Raw genomic sequence first — 21,494 nt, 5'->3', positions numbered from 1 at the left:
GTACTGCGGGTGCAGATCTCACTCCAGGCTGAGTAAAAGCAGAGCTGGGACATAGCTTTTGTGGGTAAGATCAAGAGCAGCATCCTCCTGATTTTAATTTGTCGTGGGTTTTTAATCTTGCCTGTCTTATTGGGGACTTTCAGGGGAATACTAAACTAAAAGACGTTTAACTAAGAAGATGGCATGTGACAAAAGACTTTAGATGGAAAGTGAGAGACACGGATTGCAGTACTTCGCTCATGTTTTGTTTTCCCTTTCTCTTTGTGCAGTAAAAATGAGATGCTGGGGAGCGGGGAGCTGCTTAGCCAGCGGCTTCAGGGAGTCTAAGGGAGATTTAGAAAACGATTACCTGACACAAGTAGGTATTCAATGCATTCATTTTAGTATTGACAGTTTAGGAGTTTGCCAGCTTGGAGGAAATGCCTGTCTTTGAGGTGAGACCAGGGGAGCCACGCCATGGGTTGTAATTTACTCCCTGCAATGGAGCCACAGTTGAATAGTGATGTAGATCAGCGACAAATGTGTTGCTGCTTTCACACTAGGTTTTTGCAGCAGGTGAAAAAATGGGGAGGGGGAGGACTGGGAAAAGCTGTTTTCAAATCACAGGGAGAGCCAGGGACGTGGTGTGCATCTCCCAGCCTGGGCAGCCAGCTCTGGCTTTTTAGGCGAGCACAAACCCTCAACAGCGCACCGCTACGACGTCTGATTTCTTGGCTTCCCGCGCGCTGTCCCTGTGCCTTTTTACGCTGCGCTCCTGCGTCGGCTCGTGCTGAGCGGGCGCCTGTCCCCGTGGGCCGCCTGCGGGAGCCCCTCGCTCTGCACGTTCCCCCCAGCCCCAGCCGCGCTCTCCCACTAAATGCGATGCCAGGACAGCGTGTTCCCCCCAGGGGCTTAGGGCAGGTTTTGCCAGTAGAGGGGAACTAAAGAAAAGGGTATCTCACTTTTTTTTCATATCAGGCGGTCAGTGGTTTCAGAGAGTCCTTGTGGTCTGATATATGAATTCAGCGGGTTGAATGTTCCTTCTAACAGTTCTGCTGAATGAAGACAGGATTTTTTTTTTTTAAGATATTTAATAAGATATTTTTTTCAAATCAGTACAAAAATTTTAAATACAAAATTATTTGCTTTTGACATATCTCATATATTCTGGGAACATTCCGAAGTCACCAATGCCTGGTAAACGGTCCGTCCATTCCTGCCACCATTCCATAAAATTTCTGAGATAAAGCACCACATTATATCACTGGAGTCCTTAGTCAATGTTAGACTGCATTAAACTCTGCATTTAAATAATGGTAATGCCAGTTAAATCCAATCTTAGTTCTGCATGAAAAATCTAGTTCATTTTTGAATCAAAAGCAGTAGCATTAGCTAAAGACATTGAAGAAGTGATGAGTACTTAACTCTTTCAACTAGCATAACAGTGTGGGATGTGCAGCACTGTACAGGGAACCACAGCAAAGTACACTGCCCTTTGGAAACGAATACTTTTGAGGTGAGATTAGCACCATTGGTGAACAGACAGCTCTGGCAGAGAAGTTGCTTTCCTCACGTACAGAAAAGATCAAGGCCTGCAGGTTCTCCTTGACAATTGGTAACATATAAATAAGGATTGGAAATCAGCTTTTATATAAAATGAAGTTCTCGGATAAATTTGCGTGATCAGTATTGCTGGTAAAGTTATCAGTTGATCTCAAGCAACAAATTAGTTAATTAGCAAACAGAGCTACTTCTGCTTTGCCTAGTCATTGAAGAGTAAACTGATTTAACTTTCGCTGAGCGGCAGAATAGGCGTCTCTCCTGACAAGCCAGACAGACACAAGTCCTTAGCACGAGCACAGAAATCCCAGCAAATTTATACCGCCCTGCTGTATTGCCACGTGTTGGCCAAAATGTCTCAGTCACGTGGCACAAAGCAAATGGGGAACCTTTCGCTTTTGTCTCTGATCTACCTCAGCTACTTCAACCGTGCAAATGCCGATGGAGGCTTTTCGAGTGCTGTGGCATTTGGAGGTGAATCCAGCGCCTGCTGGAGTCAGTGGCGGCATTCTGGGTCCAATGACTGCTGGAGAAGGCTCGTGGGGAATAGTAACACCATCAGTACTCCTTTTCCCTCATAAATAAATTGTTCAGGGAAAAAACCACACCTGCAGGAATATTTTATATGGAGGGAAGGGAAATAAAGGTCTCCAGCTAAGAGAACCTTTGCTTGTCAGGCAGACCTGCTCCCAAAAGAAACAAGAAAACCCCCACCCAAACAAATAAAAAGTCACTCAAATTTTTCCATGTAATTTGAGACAGACCTGCTCTGGTTTAAGTCACTGGTTTTCATCTCATAACTATGATCAATGCAACAGTCAAATATGCAACAGGAGTGAGTGACATACACTGATTTGAACCTTAGTATTGAATTATTGTGAATGAAATGAAGTAAGCATGGCATCACAGAAATATATAATGTACAGCTAATATGTCCCCCTCGGGTGCAAAACAACTGTTTATGAACCTGATATGCATCTTTAGATATGTTCACCACACCTTTTTTTTTATAACTAGCTGTGCATAATGTTAAACTTTGTATTTATTTTTTTTTTTTGTACAAGATGGTCCAAAACGGTCATAAAATGCATCTTTCGTGGTATAAAAGTTTGAAGCAGAGAAAAAAGGTTTTGATTCTGTGTGTGTGTGTGTGTGTGTGTGTCTGGTTTTTGTTTTACATGGGATACAATAAATATCCTGAAAAAGACGAATGAACGTACTGCCCGGCATAGAGTCCTGCCGCCTGCTCGGATGGCATTTGAACGTAAACCTTGTCTCCGTGCATCAGCTGGACAACAGCGCTGCCCGAAGCCTGGTCCAGGAAGCCCTTCTTGTACTCGTCGTAGGTGTACATCAGCGGCTCGTTGTTCTTGAACAACGCCACCCAGACGCTGGCCCCTTTACAGTGGATGTGGTAGGCGAAGTAGTACACGCCGGGGATCTCGCAGGTGAAGATCCCTGTCTGGGGGTTGTAGTTCTGCCGGCCGTTGTAGAGGAGCTTGTCGAACTTCACGGGCACTCCGACCCGGGGGAAAGGGGTGAGGAGCTCTGCTGTGAACGCGGGCATCTCGTAGACGACACCGCCAGCCTTGCCTTTCTTGCCCTTGTAGCCGTAGGGGGGCTTGACGCCTTCTATCCCCGGCCCCACCTCGGGCAGGTACTGTCCCACGGCCGGCGGGGTGGGTGGGATGATGACCGGGGGACCTGGGGGCCCGGGGGGGCCGGGCGGCCCCTGGAGCCCCGGCTGGCCAGGGGGACCAAGCGCCCCGGGCTTCCCTGGGGGTCCCTGCAGCCCCGCGGCACCAGGTTTGCCTACGCCGGGGAAGCCGGGGGGTCCGGGCAGGCCGGGCTCCCCCTTTGCCCCCGGCAGTCCCGGGGGGCCTATGGGACCGCTGGGTCCTGCGATGCCCGGGATGCCTGAGGGGCCCTGAAGCCCCTGGGCGCCGGGGAGCCCCGGCTCACCCTTTGGCCCCACAAGCCCTGGGACACCTGGCAGCCCTGGCAAGCCTTTCTGTCCGGCTTCCCCCTTGGGCCCTGTGGGGCCCGGCAGCCCCCGCAGCCCGGGGGCCCCCACTTCCCCGGGAAAGCCTGGCTTCCCTGGAAACCCCTGCAGGCCGGGTTCGCCCTTGGGGCCGACTGGTCCTGGCGGCCCCACAGCACCGCCTTCTCCTTTGGGTCCCGGGAAGCCGGCGGCCCCCGGGGGGCCCATGAGGCCCGGCAGTCCCGGCTGGCCTGGCTCCCCAGGCGGCCCCCCTATGCCAGGTGGCCCCGCATGCCCCTTCTCCCCCTTTGGCCCCAGGGGGCCAGGCAGACCACCCACACCACGCTCACCTTTGGGCCCGGGGAAGCCCGGCTTCCCAACCCCAGGCAGGCCGGGGGGCCCTGGCAGGCCTGGCAGGCCTTGCTCCCCTTTGCCACCTGGGAAGCCCGGCTGGCCCGGGACGCCGTCCTGGCCAGGTTTGCCAACGCCGGGCAGGCCAGGAGGGCCTTGGATCCCAGGGACCCCCGGGGGCCCCTGAAGCCCCAGCTCTCCTGGGGGTCCGGGTTTGCCCAGGGGTCCCTGCGGGCCGGGGAAGCCGACCATGCCTGGCTTGCCAACCCCCGGCAGCCCCACGGGGCCGGGGGGGCCAGGCAGCCCAGGCGGACCCTTCAGCCCCGGCAAACCTGGGATCCCAACACCCTTCTCCCCTTTTGGCCCTGGGATCCCGGGGGCTCCCGGGGGCCCCTTCAGCCCGGGCTCGCCCTTTGGCCCCGGCTGTCCCTGCAGCCCTGGAGCACCCGCTTTCCCTATGCCAGGAAGCCCGTGAGGCCCTGGCGGTCCTTGCGGCCCGGGTATCCCCATGGGCCCGATCTCTCCCTTTGGCCCCATCTCCCCTCTTGGCCCTGGGGGCCCCATGACCCCTGGTTTCCCCGGCATCCCCGGCAAACCTGGCTTCCCAATTCCTGGATATCCTTGTGGGCCCGGTTTTCCTTTGGCTCCTGGCACACCATGACCCGGTAATCCTGGTGGCCCCGGTGGCCCTCTTGGTCCAGGCTCACCGGGGGGACCTTGCTCGCCCCTAAGACTGCGCACGGGCATTTCTGGGTCAGGAAGAAAAGAAAAAGAAAAAAAGAAAAGGGGAGGGGGAGAGACAAAAAGTGATTGCAATCGCATCCTTTGAGAAACACAAAGGCAGTTTTGAATTGAATGTGCTTGTTATGATGCCTCTTGGTTTTGTTGTAGGTGGGGAGGCAGAGCTGGCCAGCGAGTTACAGGTTGGTGTTTGGAATGAAGAGGATGTTCCTACTGTTTTGCATACCCCAAACTTGCGTGCATGCTTCTGCATTAAATAATTATTTTGCATCATTTTGCTTATTTTTTGCCGCGCAAAAGCCATTTGCACTTTACTAGGGTTTTCCACCTACGCAGTCTTCAGCAGCGAAATCTGCTTGTTGTCCCATATTGCTGTAGACTAATCTACTTTTAAGAGTTTTCGCAGGACAAAGAAGCTGCTCGGTGCTCTTGTGCTGTAGGAAGAGTTCTGGCGTAAAAGTGCTTTTGCTGGAGGGGCTTACGCTAGCAAGATCAATTAAAAAAGATTGTATCATTAAGAAGTTTGTACGTAGGTATGACTGCATTTTCACCAAAGCTTTGGTTCCCATTAAGATATTACTGGAAACCTACAGCCTTACCCAGCATTGCTAAGCTCCCACAGGTTTTTGGCATAGCCACGTCTAGTTAGAGCTCTTCTAAACACTTCACAAAATATTTTTATTGTCCAAACCCACATTTTTGTGTATGTGACCGCTTAGCATTGCAGGTCAGGGTGAGGGAGTTGCTACGTGGGAGTGGTTGTGCTGGGGTTGGTTGCTTTTCAAGCTGCAGGCTTTTCATGTTAAGTGGAAAGTCTGCTTCTCTCCAGCTCTAAAATGGATAAAGAAGCGAGAGGTTTGGGGGGAGAGATGAGGTTTCAGGGCAAGAGAATTAACTGTTCTTTGGGATGCAGAAACCCTCCCTCTCTGCACATGTTGTGTTTTATGCACGTAGAAAACCTCCTTTGCTCACAAGATGGGTTGGTTTTACTACAGCCAGTCCTGCTGGTTCAGACACTCCAAAAATAGGCCCTGAAATCTTCCATTTCCCTCTGAAGCCAGCGGAGGCTGTGGTTATGCTGAACCCTCAATAAGACAAAGAGTTAACCAGCTCGTCTGAAGTCGCACAGACGCTCGCTGTCCCCACAAGGATTTTATGACACTGGGTGTTCCTGGTTGCCCTTTGTATTTTGGATATTTTTTGTTGTTTTCTTAAATATCCTAATATTGTCCAAACTTCCTTTACTGAATACTGAAAGTGCTTGTACATGCAGACTTGTGCAGTAATGCCCTGTACTTTCAATGCCTCCGTTACGCCCATACATAACCTACAGAAAGAGGACTACAGAGCCAGAAGAGCAATTGTATGTTTTTATCTGCAAACCTCTAAATCACAGGGTCTGGACAAATCCAGACAAAACCATGATATTCCCGTAAATTCAAATCTTGGGGCTTTTAGCTCTTATTTCATGTCTGGTCGCTGCAGTGAGAGTGGGAGCACCTCCAGGTGCTGGGCCTGTGTACCTGGGCCATCATTTGAAACCCCATCAGAGGGTTTTCTGCAGGCGGGTGGGATTACGAGGTTTCTCCTAGCCTCAAGCAAGCACCCAAACAAACCTGGGGCCAGCCCCAGGTGCTGGAGGCTCGTCACAGGTAGGGCTGCTCAGAGGCTGTGCTGCAGCCCAGAGGATGACTGTGGCCTTGCTCTGGTGACCCCATGCTGCCCACAGCTCATGTGAGCCCGTTTTGTCCACCCGTGGCCAGGTACCAACCTGGCCAGTCCTTGGGGCACCTGGGTGCCGTGCCCAGCCTTGCAGCAGCCTGCTCCCCATCTTCAGTCCCCCCCCGGGCAAACAGTGCTGTGGGGCCCCAGGCAGGACCACGCAGGGGTGGCGAGGGACGTGCCGAGCCTACCTTTCTCTTTCTTGGGAGCCATGTCCTTGCCGAGCAGAGGCATCTGCGGGACCTCCTTCATGTACTGAGGCAGATGGGGGTACTCTTTCCCATACTGTATGTGGGGCACCTCCTTGCCCATGTGCTGCATTGGGATGCCTTCTTTGCCCAGCGGCATGTGAGGTACTTGTTGTCCAAGGGGTTGGTACTGGGGCACCTGGGGTGGCAGCTGCTTGATCCCATAGTACACGCCGCCTTGAGCAGACCTCACCAGCTCTAGGTAAATGGTGACAGCCACTGCCAGCAGCTGCACAGGGAAAAGCAGCATGGCCATCACCTGCAAAAAACACAACAAACCCACAGTTGGCAGAAAATGGTTTTTTTGTGTTGTGCATTTCCCATTAGGGCCGACCTGCTCTCATTTTCTGCAGCAAACTGGACCTAAACCTCTGCAAACTGGCTGTGGTTTGTGCGTTGCCCTGGAGGACATCCTGCAGCAGGCCTGTATCTTGTTTATTGGAGGCTTGTACTCAAATAGTACTATTACAGCAAATGTCCTTATATACATTTAGTTTTATACTACCCTGCACACCCCAGGCGGTGCCCTCTGTGGTTTTTCCATACAGGGACCTGCTCCCTCCCATCCCCAAGCTGCAATTTGCCACTTTCTCGCTTGTGTCAGTGCTGCGACACAGGGTTTGGGGAGCTCTGCTGCAAGCTCTGGCACAGGGGGAGAGCAGGCAAGGGTCATGTGGGGATATCTTAAATGCTTTCTGCCCAAGGAAGCTAAATTATCAACGCCCCTTCTGCTATGCTTTCCATAGCAATGAAAGCTCAGTTTCTGCAGCTTAAATCCTAGGCACACTAGGACTGTGCCCCATGGCTGCAGAGTCCAGGGGCTCTCCACTTCTGTCACAGCTCCTTGCCAGCTCTCCTCCTAAGCTGGACTCATCCTCTCAGCCTTCACACAGAAGAACTGGGCCATCTAGGGGCTGTCTGGGCCATCACTGCCTCTGGGCAGGATCAGCTAACCCAAGCCTTTCTCCAGGGATGTTCAACTGTTTTCTAAAGGTCTCCCCCACTGCAGACCCTGTCCCCTCCCCAGGCAGCCTGTCCCAGCACCTCACCAGCCCTGCTAACACAACAGAACAGGGTTGTTTTTTCTTTCTTTTTCTTCCTTATCAAAATGTAAGCTTGGGACTTCTTGGCCCATCTGCTGTTGGCTTTCCTTTCTGCAGTAGGGGCATTACTAGCAGGTGAGCAGCAAATCAGGAACCAGGAACTCCCTAAACAAGTGTAAATTTGGGGGCAGCCTGAGGTAACAAGGAGACTCTCCACGCGTTTGAGTATTTTGCAGTTTGTCCCACAACCAAGCCAGGTAGGCAAGTTCTGCTCTTTTCAAACGCGCATGGCAATTGCCAGGCCTGACGGCTGTCCCCCTCGTCCCTGCTTTTCCACCATGCAACGATGCCTTGCACCCAACCTGGGCACCTGGAAAAGCTCCCACCACGCACGCACGCACGCTGGCAGAGCTTTGCCAAACTGCTCATCGGGACTCGCTCCCAGCAGCTGCTGGGCCCTGCTGAGCCCAGGTGTGATGAGGGTGGCCCAAGGAGGCAGCGAGGGCTTTCTGCCACCTGCTTATTTTCTTGTCCTTCCGCCACAGCCTGGCTCGACATAGAGGACAAAAAAGCCCCTCGGACTGTGGCAAAGGGGCTCAGCACTGTGCCCGCTGTGCCTTGGGAGGTACCTCTTGTGGGGTGAAGCTTTCCCCCTTTTCCTGCTGTGGCTGTTCCCTGCTTGAGAAGAGCTGCTCGTGGGGCTGCAACCCTGGCTTCCCTGCGCAGGGCGATTCTGCAGCATGTGGGAGGATCCCCCCTTGCTTGGGGGGGCAGCGCGACCCGACGTGGGGTGGGATATGTCCTCGCAGGGGCCCTACAGAGGCCTGGCTTCAGGCAGGTGGGGCTGGAGGGAGGAAATGTATTTATGGAGGAGGGGGCAGCAAGCGGCTCTCTTGCCTCCTGTAACGCTGCGTAGTGTACAGCAGGCCTCCAAAATGGGCCTCAAAATAATTTGGGAGGGTGGGACTTTGCAACACGTCCACGAGGGACTCGTGCCTGGTGGGCAGAGGGTGTGAGCAGCCGGCAGGGCGGCTGTGAAACTCGCCGAGCTCAGGGAGCAGGTCAGTGGCACCGCAGGCGTCGAGCCCTGGAGTCATGACTCGCGTTTTCCCCGCTTGCCACTGTACGGTTCGGCTCGAGCACCGGACGGGCTGGCATGGACCGTCCCAGAGAAACTGCTTCTCTCGCTGCCCTGTGCTGTGGTGAAGGTTATTGACCAGATGGTAACGTTGGGTGTAATTTAGTTTTTATGTTTTACTGCTGCTTGAAGTTCTCCATTCACTTTGTGTTAGCAAAGCACCTGGAGAAATGCTCGTTGCTCTTTTAAAACATTTCTCCTTCATTTTGTTCTATGAGATCTAATCTCTCAATGGAAATGAGTGTATCATCATTACTGAAGGTGTAAGTGGAGGCTAAATCAAAATTGTGTAGTTAAAACAACCAGCAGAAGGTGAATATTTTCAATAATGATCCTATATAGACAAATGAACTACAGAAAAGATGGAACTATGTGTTACCAGCAAAACAAACCATTTAGGAAAATGAAATATTAGTGAATAAACACTAGATGGAGCATATGTTGCACAGCTGAGTTTCTACAGTCACTTTCTCTCCCAGGAATTTAAGGTCTTGGATGTAACCAGCTGCCATGTGGCAAAGAAAACCAGAGCCAAGATGTCCAGGAGTTCGTCAGTGTGGCTAAAGCCCAAGCACAGTCGCTCATCCTTGTTCAGCAAAGCATTTCAGCAAACGCTTTGTCTCCAGTGAGTTTAATGTGGCTTTTAGCCCACAGTCGGCTGCTTTGCTGTGAGCTAAAGAATTAGGGCCTTACGATGCGGTATTTCTGCTTCAACTGTGAGGACAGCCTGCATGGGATCGGTTATCATGGCTCAGCTGGGACGTGGTAACTTAGTAATCTGCTGCAGCTTCATCTGGGCACATGGACCCCGAGTGACCTTTTTTTGGGGGGTGGGGGGGTGGTATCCCCACTCTTGTCTCTGTTGGCCTTTCTGTGCCGTAATGAGTAACTGGCTGCAGCTTTGGCTCTCTGTAGCTGAGTAGGGTAACACCTGCCTCAGTTTGCAGGGAAAATCCCAGCTACTGGAAAATGTGCAGCATTCTGTGCATCTCTCCCAAATGAAAAGCATTGCCTGTATGAAGAGAGAAATGCAGTGAAACCTTTTAAAAAAACATTAGAAGATACTGCATGATTTAGGACTGTTGTTGAAACCTACAAGTATGAAGGGCAGGGTGGATTTTGAAGAATGAGGTTATTAAATTAGCTTCTTGGCTACTTTGTTGTTCTGGTGGCCAGTTTTTTGGGGTTTGTTTTTTTAAAAAGATAACTTCAGTGGCGTAAGTGGAGAGGGAAATAGGTGAAATTCCTTTGGATGTGATTTTTCTCCTTGTTTTTATTACAAAACATGGGCTTTGTGTGCGAGTGGGAGCTATTTGAAATAATTGAAAAAAATTTCCTACGGGGAGACACCAGCCTGCCCGCAGCTCAGGGTGAACTCAGCCTCCCACTGCTTGTGCCGAGCTCCCTCGGCCCTGCCAAGCGTCACGCAACACACCTGCGGTTTAACAGGCATGACCACGCAGCACAAAAGATGTTTTTGTGTGCGCTCATGGAAATTTTGAGGGAGATCAGGCAAGACTTCTAGAGATAGGAAGGCTCCAGAAAATGAGGTGATCTCACTACATCTGTTTCCTTTAGCGTTTTTTGACTACTCATAACCAAAACAGTGTGGCCTGGAAATGACAAATTGCTTCTCATCTATTGATTTTGGCTGGGGCTGGTGCCTGTGATTAGCTGAGGTGGAAGGTGGGGGTTTATTTACTGAACAACCTCGGGCTCAATGGGACTTGGCTGATGTCTTCGTGGGAGGAGGTCAGAGCCTCCCTGGCGGCCTCATGTGAGCTGTCTGGGTCTTGGGATCTGCCGCAGGTACCTGGGAAGTGGCCCATGTTTGGCGCTGGCCATACGGCTCGTCTCTCCCCCTGCTCCCAAAGGAAGGAGGGATCAGACAAAATCAGTCTTGATGAGAAATGTGGTAGAGTCATGCGTGTCACTGCTACTGCTCACTGCCTCCCAGCAGTGGGTCCAGCTGGATTATCGCTATCAGATACCATCACTATAAGGCAAGCCTGCCCTGAAGCATGAGGGATGCCTGGGATAGTCCTTCAGTCTTTCAGCTCATTGCCTGTCTCATTCTACTCAGCTTCTCTAAAAAAGTTATTTGCATACTGAGAGGGAGAAGTTGAAGGTCTTTTTTTCTGCCCTGCAGTTTGTTTCTGAATGCCTGGGTGCACAGCTCTCATTGTTTGAAGACCTTGCTAGGAAACCACCAGTATCTTTGAATGCATAAAAGCTACTGAAAATCTTGCTCTTGGTTTTTAAAAGAAGTGTATAGATCCTAAATGTTGGACAGGTCCTCCAGAGCTTATGAACAGCAAAAGGAGACTTTCCCAGTGGTAACAGGACTTAAGGACAATACCAGAATGAGGAGGAGAAAAATCTGTGCTGAAGATGCAGCCAAAGTGTAAGACTTCCCACACCCTTCACCCAAATCCCAGGAATTTAGGGATCATCTCTGAACACATTAATGTAATGCGATCCAACGTGCTTTCAAAGGTGTCCGTCAGCGGAGCAATAAGCTGGCTTTAGAACGGGATTTTCCCGGGTTTCTGTCAGAAAGCAATGGGAATGCGTCTACGTATTTATGGTAGGTAAATCAGTGCATGCGTGCACCTTTAGAGGAGCCAAAGGCTTGGACAAAGCAAAAGTTTTACCTTAACTGTTTGAATGTCTGAAGGAAGATGGAGGAGAAGCAACTGTGCCTTCATAGTGTGTGACACGTCGTTTTGGCATTCAGTCGTTCAGATTAAGACACAATAAACGTTTTGCTTTACCTAGGGTGGGGCAAGCCACTCAAGGGCGAAGGAACATTATCCTAAACCACAGTGTTCAGCTGCTTGTGTGTGAACACGTGTGGTTGGCTCTGTGGGTGAGAGTCCCTGAAAAAACACATTTTTACGGGCAAAGCTCAAGTGAGAACATTTCTCAATAATCTCTTTTGTAGAGCTGTTCTCCTGAGAAAACTAGAAAGGACCTTCCTCTGGCTATTTGCGTTTGTCAGTAGAAACTGAAGACAAAACAAAATGTACCAGCAGTCGTAATTCTTAAATTGGTGTGAAGAAATAATGGCTGGTTTAGCCTAATTGTGTAAAGAATGTATGGAAAGAGTGATGTCCGTCCATGTGGGACTTGAAATCATAGGTGGTCTTGCAAAGGGTGGAAGCCAGACCTTGATTTATCGATTCTTACAGGGAAGTGATCGCTCTGCAACCAATTTGGGGGTTAACTGAAATCTACCCATGTCTCAGAACCTCTAAGATACTTGCCCAAAGACTAGCCCTACGGGCTTAATTTACCATGCGTGGCTTTTGAACTGCTGTATTTCCCGAAGAGGCATAAGGCATGAGTAGATCTCAGTGACCTAAACTCTTCTGCCCTGGGGTCCCTTCCATGGGGGCTGCCTAAAGCTGCAGGGACCCGTTCCCCACTGCACTGAGGGGACAGACTTGCTAGCGCTCAGGTTTCCACATGGAAAATGACTGCTGCAAAACTCGCAAAATAAAAATCCTAGTGACTCTGGAGATTTTGTGCCCAGAAGAGGGCTACTAAAAAATATTTGATGCTAAAAAGCTAAACTCTCTAGGATGTTTTTGACTCGAGATCAAAAGTGGTTAGGAAAACACTTTTGGAGTACCTTGATAACTGATCATATTACTAAGTATCTACAATGGTGTATCCAGGGATGGCTCTGCTCTTGGGGATGAGGGGGTCCAATCCCACAGGAACATTGTAAACCTCACTAAAGTCTCTCTTTGTCATACAGAGGCATGCAGGGACAGCATAATGCAATGGAAATGGCAAATAACGTGTTACCATGTGTAAGTAGTAACACTACTGTGTTGCAGAGCTGATGAGTTAGATGCACAGTAGCCCTCTGTGGGGAGTTCCCTGGCTGTCCCCCAGCTCGCAGGCAGAGATATGTGGCAGCTCATGCAGAGTCAAAGAAGGGCTTGTAAGAGAAAGCTACAAAGTCTTCACAAGGTGATAACCATTTTTTTTTCTGTCTTCATTTTTAGTGTTACTTTGGTAACAAATAACCTATACTGTTCCTGTTTTTTACAATATGGTTCCCTTAAACCACTGGGTTATACGTGCAAGCATGTGCACACCCCCACCCCATACATATTTTTGTTAAGGTTCTCACCACCTGAAAAGCATTAGATTAATCACTGGGCACATAATTTTTTTTGGCATTTATAAACTAATTCTGTTAGCCAGCTACCTTTCTTCTAAGAAATTTTAGCACAAAATGAGAAGAGCAGCTATCAAGGCCTTAGTTCCTGTAGTCACTCAGCACCAGTGAGTAGTTGGGGTGACTTCAAGTGGGGGATGTTTTTAGATGTGAAAAGTCAAGCAAACGTTGGTTGTCGTTCTCAGCAGCAGTGCCACGATGTGTAGGTGACTTGAGCAGTGATCTTCCCAGCATGTTGTTGTCCACAGTTTTCAGACACTATTTCAAAACTTAATCTCAGCTAAAATTAATCTCTGGATCATTAAACTGCTTTGAGGACTAACTTGTCAGTCAGTGAGTACTTTCTGAAGGGATCTGAGGATACCCTGTACAGCACGGAGACTGAATTTTAGTGGGAACTCGTATTTTCAGGGGCAGGATAAACCAACAACCTTCTGCTTGCCAAATAATTTTGTATTTGCTCAGAGCTTAGGGTGCCATTTAATACAAACATTACCAGTTGAATATAAAGCACTCTTCTGCCTTTCTGTGCCAAACAAGGTTTTATGTAATTTGGACAGATGTTTTCAGATTTGCAATCAAACTAATTAAACTCAATTTGGGGGTTTCTTTTTGAAAGGTCAGTCATACTCCACATAAAAACAGGGAGTGAAGGCAACCAAATGCTACTTGGCACAAATTTCCTCTGAAAGCTAACCAGTTTCGTAACACAAATTAAGACTAGCTACACTGATTTAATCTTATTTTCAGCAGTAAAGAGCAGGAGGACAGTAAGGGAGAGCGCAGCCCCTTTGCGAGGGCTCAGCCATGCCGCTGGCAGGAGACGGTTGCTCTGTGCCTGACTTCAGCCCAAGCAGGTTTGGGGTCCCGCATCATTTTACTTTTAACGGTGCCTACAGCTTCATTGAAGGCAATACCTGTTTCTTGAGTAGGTGAAGAGTTTACCTTCCTAAAGGGTCTATAAGGGCCTGTGCATTCGGTAGGGAGGAAAGTAGGATTTATGGTAAATGTAAGCCTGCCTTCTTGCCTCTTATGAAACTCTCCCACAGAGATCAGTTTTGGTTGGTCGTGTCCCCCCCCCCGCACCTCGCCCCCCCCCCCCCCCCCCCCCCCTTTTCACTGTCCCCTCCAAGGAAACAAAGTAGTGTTGAGTGTCTGTGTTCAGTTTAGATTACCAAGAAACAGCTATTGTTCAGTATGTTAAAAATAAATCAGATTTTGCTAAAGGTCTAACAACTGTGTCTGATTATAATGTGGTATTTACTAAATCTAAGACAGTCATAACAAGGACTGTCATAATAAACATTTTAAAATGCACACATGCATAAACCTGCTGCTAATGGGGAATATTCAACATGTGGCAGATGCCTATTTCTATTTTTTTTTAATTCAAAATGGTGCCTACAGTTGCTTTCTTAGAGAAGTGTGAAAACATCTAAATAAATGGCTTCATCTTAAAAACTGATAATCATCTATAAGCTATCTTTGGCTTCACTGGTAATTATATGATCTTTTCTTGCAATGCCTGGGGAGATCTCTGTTTATCCATTTGTAAATGCATTTCCAAAGACAAAGCAACTGCCTCTGCTCCAATCTTTTTGCAAATACATTAATGAATGTCATACATTCAGTCTGGATGGTCACCCAGCTCTCTGTATGAAAACGGCACCCTTGGACTTCCCCTGTTTCTTACTTCCAAACAGTGTATATTTGCATGTGTGTCTGTATCTGCATATATATGGAAAGAGTTGTCTGTGTGCAGGTATTTATGTGTGCATATACGTGAAAACACACATCCTGGGATGGGAAGCAGCCATGATGAGAAGGAGAAATTAGGCCATGCAGACATAGTTATATTGCCTTTAGTCTCCTCCCCATGCCCAGTGTGCTGTGAGCCTACCTACGTGGGCCTGGGTAGGCATCTCCATCTCTCTCTGCAAATCTGGGCATGATTAGATTGGCATCTCCACAACCCCTAACTCCCAGGCACAGGGCTCTGCCGACTCAACACAAACATGAAGCTCGTGATTTACAATGGTATTCAGATGCCTGGCCGCTGGTAATTGATTTCCAGGGGAGTTAGTCTCTTGCATGTCTTTGAGGATCTGGCCCAGAAGCTGTTTGCTGGAAAATGCCTGAAAGCTACTTGCAGTCAGACGGCAGGGAGCCGTGACAAGGATCAGCAAGCTGGGCATCGCTGGCTGGGTGACCACAGTCCCCGGGGATGCAGCTCTCTTGCGTGGTGGCGTGTACTTGTTTGCATGAATCGGTGTCTGACCTCGGGGTAGGGAGGAAGGACCAATGGGGGGGAATGTTTGCAGAAAAGCATGCGACTTTAATTATGGGATTAGAATTAATTATAGGTAGGATTTATCAAATACCTGCCTTTGAATACATTTTCCTGTTCTCTGCCACACGGCATGCGCTTGAATCCTCTGCCTAATGCTCTCTTCTGGGCAGTTTGCCTACAGCCTTGGTGGCAGGCGGCTTTGATGGAGACACTTAAGTGACTGCCACTAGCTCCCCATTCAGCAATGGGCTGCGTGAGGCACGTAAACCCGGACCCAATAATGTGGAACACACAAAGTGATCAAAGCGTAGAGCTGCCTCCCCGCTTATCGGCACGTAATCGCCCTCCTGGCGTGGAGCCCGGGACTGGCAGCCGATGTGTCCGAGCACAGGCTGTTCAACGTGGGAACTCAACTGAGGGCTCCTTCTCTGAAGCAGTGGTGCTACCGGGCGCTGCAGAAGGAGCTCCCCGTGGGGCACAGGCACTAACACCGTCCAAGGAATTTGCCTTATCAGATGTAACGGGTTTGCTGTGCGCAGCCCACTGGCAACGAGGCTGGTTTTCATGGAAGTGCTTTTATAGTCAACCAACCATCTCCTGGGGGCGTTGTGAGTTTGGGGATTGTTTTGGCAAAAACGCTGCACATCTACTGCCAGTCCCCTACTCCAAAATAAATGCAAAGACAAACAACCGGAGATGCACTTCAGACTGAAGTGCTTGATCCAGTAGGCTGAACCTCGAGGTGTTGATAACGAACTATGGTGATTACTGGTTGCAAAACAGTGTGGACAGGGAACTACAGGCTTTCTTTGGAAACCTCCCTTCTCAGCTGTCACTCATCACTCTTGGCCTTACTCTGCCCTGAGATAGGTTGTGCTGGCTGCATGCAGTAGAAGCCTCCCAAATTTTCATGGTACAATTGTTTGCATGTTGGTACAATGGTTTGCAAAATATATTACAGCATTTTACTATTTTAGTCCAAAGCAGTGCCTCCAGCAGTGCTGCTATGAATTATACTCACTGGTGAAAGTGTAAAAAGTTTCCATTTTGCTACCTCTTGGTTCAGCCAGCTATACCTTTGTGAACAAGCCACATGCTAGCAATTGGGTCTAAATGACAGGTGAATAATCTGCACAGTTTAGTGTTAAGCTTGTTAATCAGTGAAATGCTCCATCTTATCAGATGTGTGAGAGTAGACAAAAGTGAGGGAAGAAGACTGTCTCTTTCTGTGGCAATTAATAAAATCAAATGTGTCCTGAATCTTCACCCAAATACTCACAAGTGGCAGAGTCTTATTCTGACTCTATCCTTCTGTCTGAAGGATATCTACCAGTTTTACTGCTCAGGGAACTCTTAGTTCCTCATTTGATTAATCAAAGTATTGTACTAAAAGGAAAAAAAAAATTCTTTGTGAAGGTGCGTTGAGTCCTAAAGAGACACAAAAGATCAACTCAGGCTATAAATATTTTATTCTAATACAGCCTGCTTTAGGGTTTTCTTTCATGTGTCTGGGAAGACTGCTTAAAGGAGCAGCATTGTGTGAATTAGTAGATCTCGATACCTTTAGGAAAGCTTAGATCTTTATGCAAAAATCACATTCATTAACATCCGCAAGACACAAATAGGTGGTGGAGTATGTGTTTTTCTTAAACACTTCCCAAGAAGTGGCAATAGAAAGGGAAATCCTGATTATAAAAGTGCTCTTGGTAATGACAATGACTGATTGTTACAGATGTCGCAGGGAAGATAATCTGTCTTTTTATTAGATTAAACATTATGTAAAGCAGTAGAGGTGTCTGCAGATGTAATATTCATGTAGGCTTGACTTTTCAAACTAGCTAAGCTATGCTTGGTGCCAAACCTGAGGAGATGAGGGAAAAGTGGCCAGAAACTGCTCTTGTGCTTCTCTTGATCCTGAGGCTGTAGCAAGTGCTGTTTCAGTCGCTGGTGCCACTTGAGGTCTGACTTGCCTTGCATGGCCTGTGGGCCACCTGCAGGGACCCTGCCATGGTGTGAAATCCTGCCACACCACAGCCACTGTCACCTATCTTCATTTCGGGGGTAAAAAGGCTGCACTGTGTCCTGGGTGGATAGAGCCCAGCCACAGCTTTGGGAAAGGCAGGTGTCTGTCTCCGTTACCACCGAGGTCCAGCTGGTGCTCTGCAGTGGGGCATTTTGGGAGGTGAGGGCTCCTGGCACCTCTCAGGTACCTGAGGCAGGCAGGAGGACTGGCTCTTTGGAAAGCGGTAAGTTTTAGCCTCTTTATTATCAGTGATGAAGTAGGGACTTCTCTGAGGTTTAGAACTGTATTTCCCCTCCTCTTCCCTTCTCTTTTTAGCACTGCATGCATACTGATTAAATTTAAGTGCTTTACAGTGATCTAGATGGGAGCCATTAACCCCTAACAAGGCATCAAGATCATGAAATCTCATTAAGAAAAAGAGTCTAATTCTGGGCACACTGGTTCTTTGGTTGAAGTCTTTTGGTTATAGAGAAACTTTATTTCATGTGCCCCTTTTGTAGTGATCATACTCTAGCCTTTGCAATCCGGACAGTGTTTAACAGTCCTGGGAGTTCTTGAACTATAAAGCAAGAAATCTGTGCGGGACTCTGAAGTACTTGGCCTGATCTTAATTTGAAACAATTTATTGTTCTCTGTGACTCCTGTTGCAATCCTGTGGCCTTACACGTTGCCTTCTTGCCATAAAATTTGCTTGATTGCCTCTTTCTGAAACTGGCACGGCATAGCATTTCTGTTCCTTTTCTCACTTTGATGGCGTACAAAATGTGTTTTCTTGGCTCTCGCCCCCATGCTGCTTCATGACTTTTTTTTTTAAATAAAAGCAAAAGGCTTTGGAGGCTGTATTTTGGAGATAAATTGTTACCACTTACAGTATTTCTGTTCATTGTGCTTTGATGAGCCTGTCGAGAGAAAGAGCAGCTTCTCTCTCCCTTATTTTATTTGCTATGTTCTAACTTTGCAGCTCCTCGGAACCCCAAAGTCCCAGTCCAAGGGTGATATGAAAACAGTAACAGATGTCTGTAAAATATTTTTCTCGAAAAAACCTCCTGTCTCTTAGACAATTTTTATTGGAAGGTTATTTGCCATTAAAAAGATTCCTGCCGTTTGCATACTTTTCCTACCTTTGCTCAAACAGTGGAAGAAACGATATTGCCTTAGAAGGTTAAACATACTAGACTGCTCCACCCAGACAGAAATCAGGAGGATGTTTTAAAATTATTTAGCAACAGTTATTTTCCTATTTTATTATAAAATATTGCAGATATCGTATTTGTTAGGATGTGCTGGTCTTAGTCATGACCTGACACTGTTCTGTTCACAAAAATCAAGCAGATATTATCTCACGATCATATTTCCTAAATGGGTAAATTTTATTTTTTATGCTACTTTTCTTGATAAAGACTAAGATGACAATAACCACGACTAAACACTCATTTGGTTAAAATGGTTTCAAAGCTGGGCTTTTAATTTTTATAAAAGACCCTTTGTTCTCTGGGTCATATTTATGGGCGGACATGAAGCTAGAAGTTGCTAGATGGTTGACAGTGGATCTACCAATGTACATCTCTTCATAATCTGGCACTTGGGTGCAATCACCACCAAAAACTCTAGTGTACTCCTCTACACTGCCACCATGGCTGAAGTGCACACATACATCCCTGTGTCATGCCAGACAGATCTGCCCATAAAGACCTTCTGTCTTTTCCTCTTGTGCAGCAGGTAAGAAACGCTTCTTATTCAAGTCTACTTCAACACATAACCACTTGACTAGTCAATGGGCAGAGAGACAAAGATTGAAATCATTGTTACTTGTTAACAAGTGTAACATACAGGCCTACACAGATGCCACTCTCTTCCCACTCTACAAGTACAGAAATAAGGGTAGCATGACACCACCAAAAAAGCTTTCAACCTGAGCTGTGAAATACTCCCTGTAGGTTTGATTCAGCGAATACTTACAGTAAATGTTTGCCACGTCTCTCAAAAGCACAGTAAAGAAAAAGAATACTTCTGAAACACACACACACACACACACACAAGACTCGCTGCCCCCCCCACTCACACAAACTTATCCTGGATCCATGAAAATATGTAGTCATTTGAACCCCAAAGATGCCATAAGGCAGAATTAATTTCCTATATGCAATCCAATGTGCTATGGTTTAAAGGACTTGAAATTACCATATCTGTCACCTTGGAATAACCCAACCAAGGCCAAAGGAAAGCAAAGCCAAATACTGAAAAGCAAATACTATCGCTCACTCACTTAAGTCTCTCAACTCTACTCCAAGAGAAACAATATGAAATGTTCAGTGCAGCCATTTGGACCCATGATCACTGGTAACCGCGAGACTAGCAAACACACAGGCTATAAAGCTGGTCAGTGCTCAGCTCTCCTGTCTAACTGTTATAAAATGTCTGCAGCGGGAGCTGGCACTTGCATTTCATCAGTACTGCTGCCAGGATGAAGGACTATGCCAGCAGTGATAGGCTGACAAACTTGTTGCTACCCAGCTGCTGACCTGGATCGAAGGGGGACACCAGCCTCCCTTCAGCTGCCTGCAGCACTATGAGGCAGAGGTGGGGCTGGAAGCACATGAGGAGATAGGATTGGAGGGGGAAATTAAAGCACTTCAGTCCGTAATCGAAATCCAAGTCCCTGATCAGGGACTGATTAGCTGTTGCCTGAGGTGGCAGGCCACTAAAGTCCTCCTTAAGGGCTGCTTGGTCCCAGTGCACAAACCTTCCTTAGTGCAGAGCGTGGACCTGAGGCTCCCTTTACCTCCTGACGCCTCCCAAGCTTTCAGACAAAGTTTCTTGTGGCTTTCCTCCTCCCCAGGCCTCCTCAGGTCTGCTGTGACCTGTGCCAGCTCCCACCCACCTCCTGGGAGCTGATGCCTGTAGCCTTCTGGCTGGGGCATGCCTAGGAGGTAGGAAATACGCACTTCAACGCCCTTTGCTAAAGGTAGGAATTAGACCCCTTTTCTACAGCCTGAGTAAGACTGTGCTTGGGCTGCTGATGGCTGCTCAGAGTTTGAAAGAAAAATTTGGCACCTGCCTTCAAAAGAGGATTGTGGGCTGTGAGCTGAGAGTGGAGGGACTTGCGCCTGTGTACTTCATTCACCAGAAGGCACTTAAACCCAGGAGAGAGCTAGGATTTAGGATGAACTGCAATCTTCAGCTCTTCCTATTTGGCTGGCTTAGGCAGCTCCCCAAACAGTAGCTTTTGTGAATCCCTCTCCGAGGCACTTAACTCCCCTTACACACGTGCATGGAGTCCAGGCATCTAATTCAGGCATGTGGACTCCATTATGGGGCCAGATGCAAACATCTCCTCATGGATTAAGATCTGAAAGGTTCTATATCCTGTATTGTCAATCAACAAAGGCCTCCGCTTTCCCTGCCCAGTCCTCCTTTTCTGTTTCATAATCTGGATTTTTTTGAAGCAGATATGTATTTTTAAAAATTCTTCTTGTATCTATGCAAAGGACTAGTTAAGGCATGTGCTAGCTATTCCCAGGATGATGCAGTTAAGACAACAATGACTAACTTCACAAAATCTGGCATTAGAAAAAGCAATGCACTTAAATGAAATCATATTCTTCCCCACAAACTTTGTCCACCAGCTTCTTACTGCTGAACTTCAGAACCAAAGGTTCATGGGTACCTACAGGCCATGGCTTAACCAAATAAAAAATAAATCCACTAGGCAGATGTTTCTCTAGCAAGGAAAAAGGAGTCTTGTTTCTCCAAACAGCAGAATGGCTATCATCAGCAATGCTTACAATTATTTTCTTTTGGTTTTGTTTTGTTTGACTGTGAGATGGGGCACCTATGTTAATTCTAAGTTAATTCTGTATTAGGTCAAGAAACCTGCTCAGATTTTCATATGTTAGTGGAAATTATGTATTCTTAATCGAAATATTTCTCATGTGCTTTGTGGAAGGCTTGTTTAACCATGCTAAGGAAAGAGATAATCTGGAGTACATAATTACAGCCCACAGGCTCAGAGTTTGAGAAGGGGTTTTTTTAGGTCTGAGCTGTATTCCCTGAAAATGGTTGCAAAATTCTCAATAAATTAAATAACAAGGCTGATTAGATCCTGCAGGAACAAGCTCCTTAAAGGACAGTACTCGCAGTTTGTGCTAGTAAAGTTATGCAGGGACTAATGTTTCCAAAAGACGTGTTTGCAGCTTTGTGATCTCCAAAAACCTTTGAGGGATACT

General features: G+C 47.8%; 1 protein-coding gene across 3 annotated transcripts in view; it reads right to left on the bottom strand.

Moving 5' to 3' along the window:
• Positions 1-1,060: 1,060 nt before the first annotated feature.
• The window catches only part of COL8A1 (collagen type VIII alpha 1 chain), a 93,421-nt gene continuing 72,987 nt past the window's right edge, over positions 1,061-21,494 (bottom strand). For all 3 annotated transcript variants that reach the window (XM_050895434.1, XM_050895452.1, XM_050895444.1), the window contains 2 exons: positions 6,526-6,841; positions 1,061-4,620 (listed from right to left, as the gene is read on the bottom strand). In XM_050895434.1, coding sequence (XP_050751391.1) covers positions 2,714-4,620; positions 6,526-6,838 — 2,220 coding nt within the window. In that variant the 5' untranslated portion in view covers positions 6,839-6,841 and the 3' untranslated portion in view covers positions 1,061-2,713. The remainder of the gene's footprint in view (positions 4,621-6,525; positions 6,842-21,494) is intronic.

This window comes from Gymnogyps californianus, chromosome 1, assembly GCF_018139145.2.
Source record: "Gymnogyps californianus isolate 813 chromosome 1, ASM1813914v2, whole genome shotgun sequence".
In the NCBI taxonomy this organism is placed as follows: Eukaryota; Metazoa; Chordata; class Aves; order Accipitriformes; family Cathartidae; genus Gymnogyps; species Gymnogyps californianus.
This window is presented reverse-complemented; position numbering and strand designations above follow the sequence as displayed.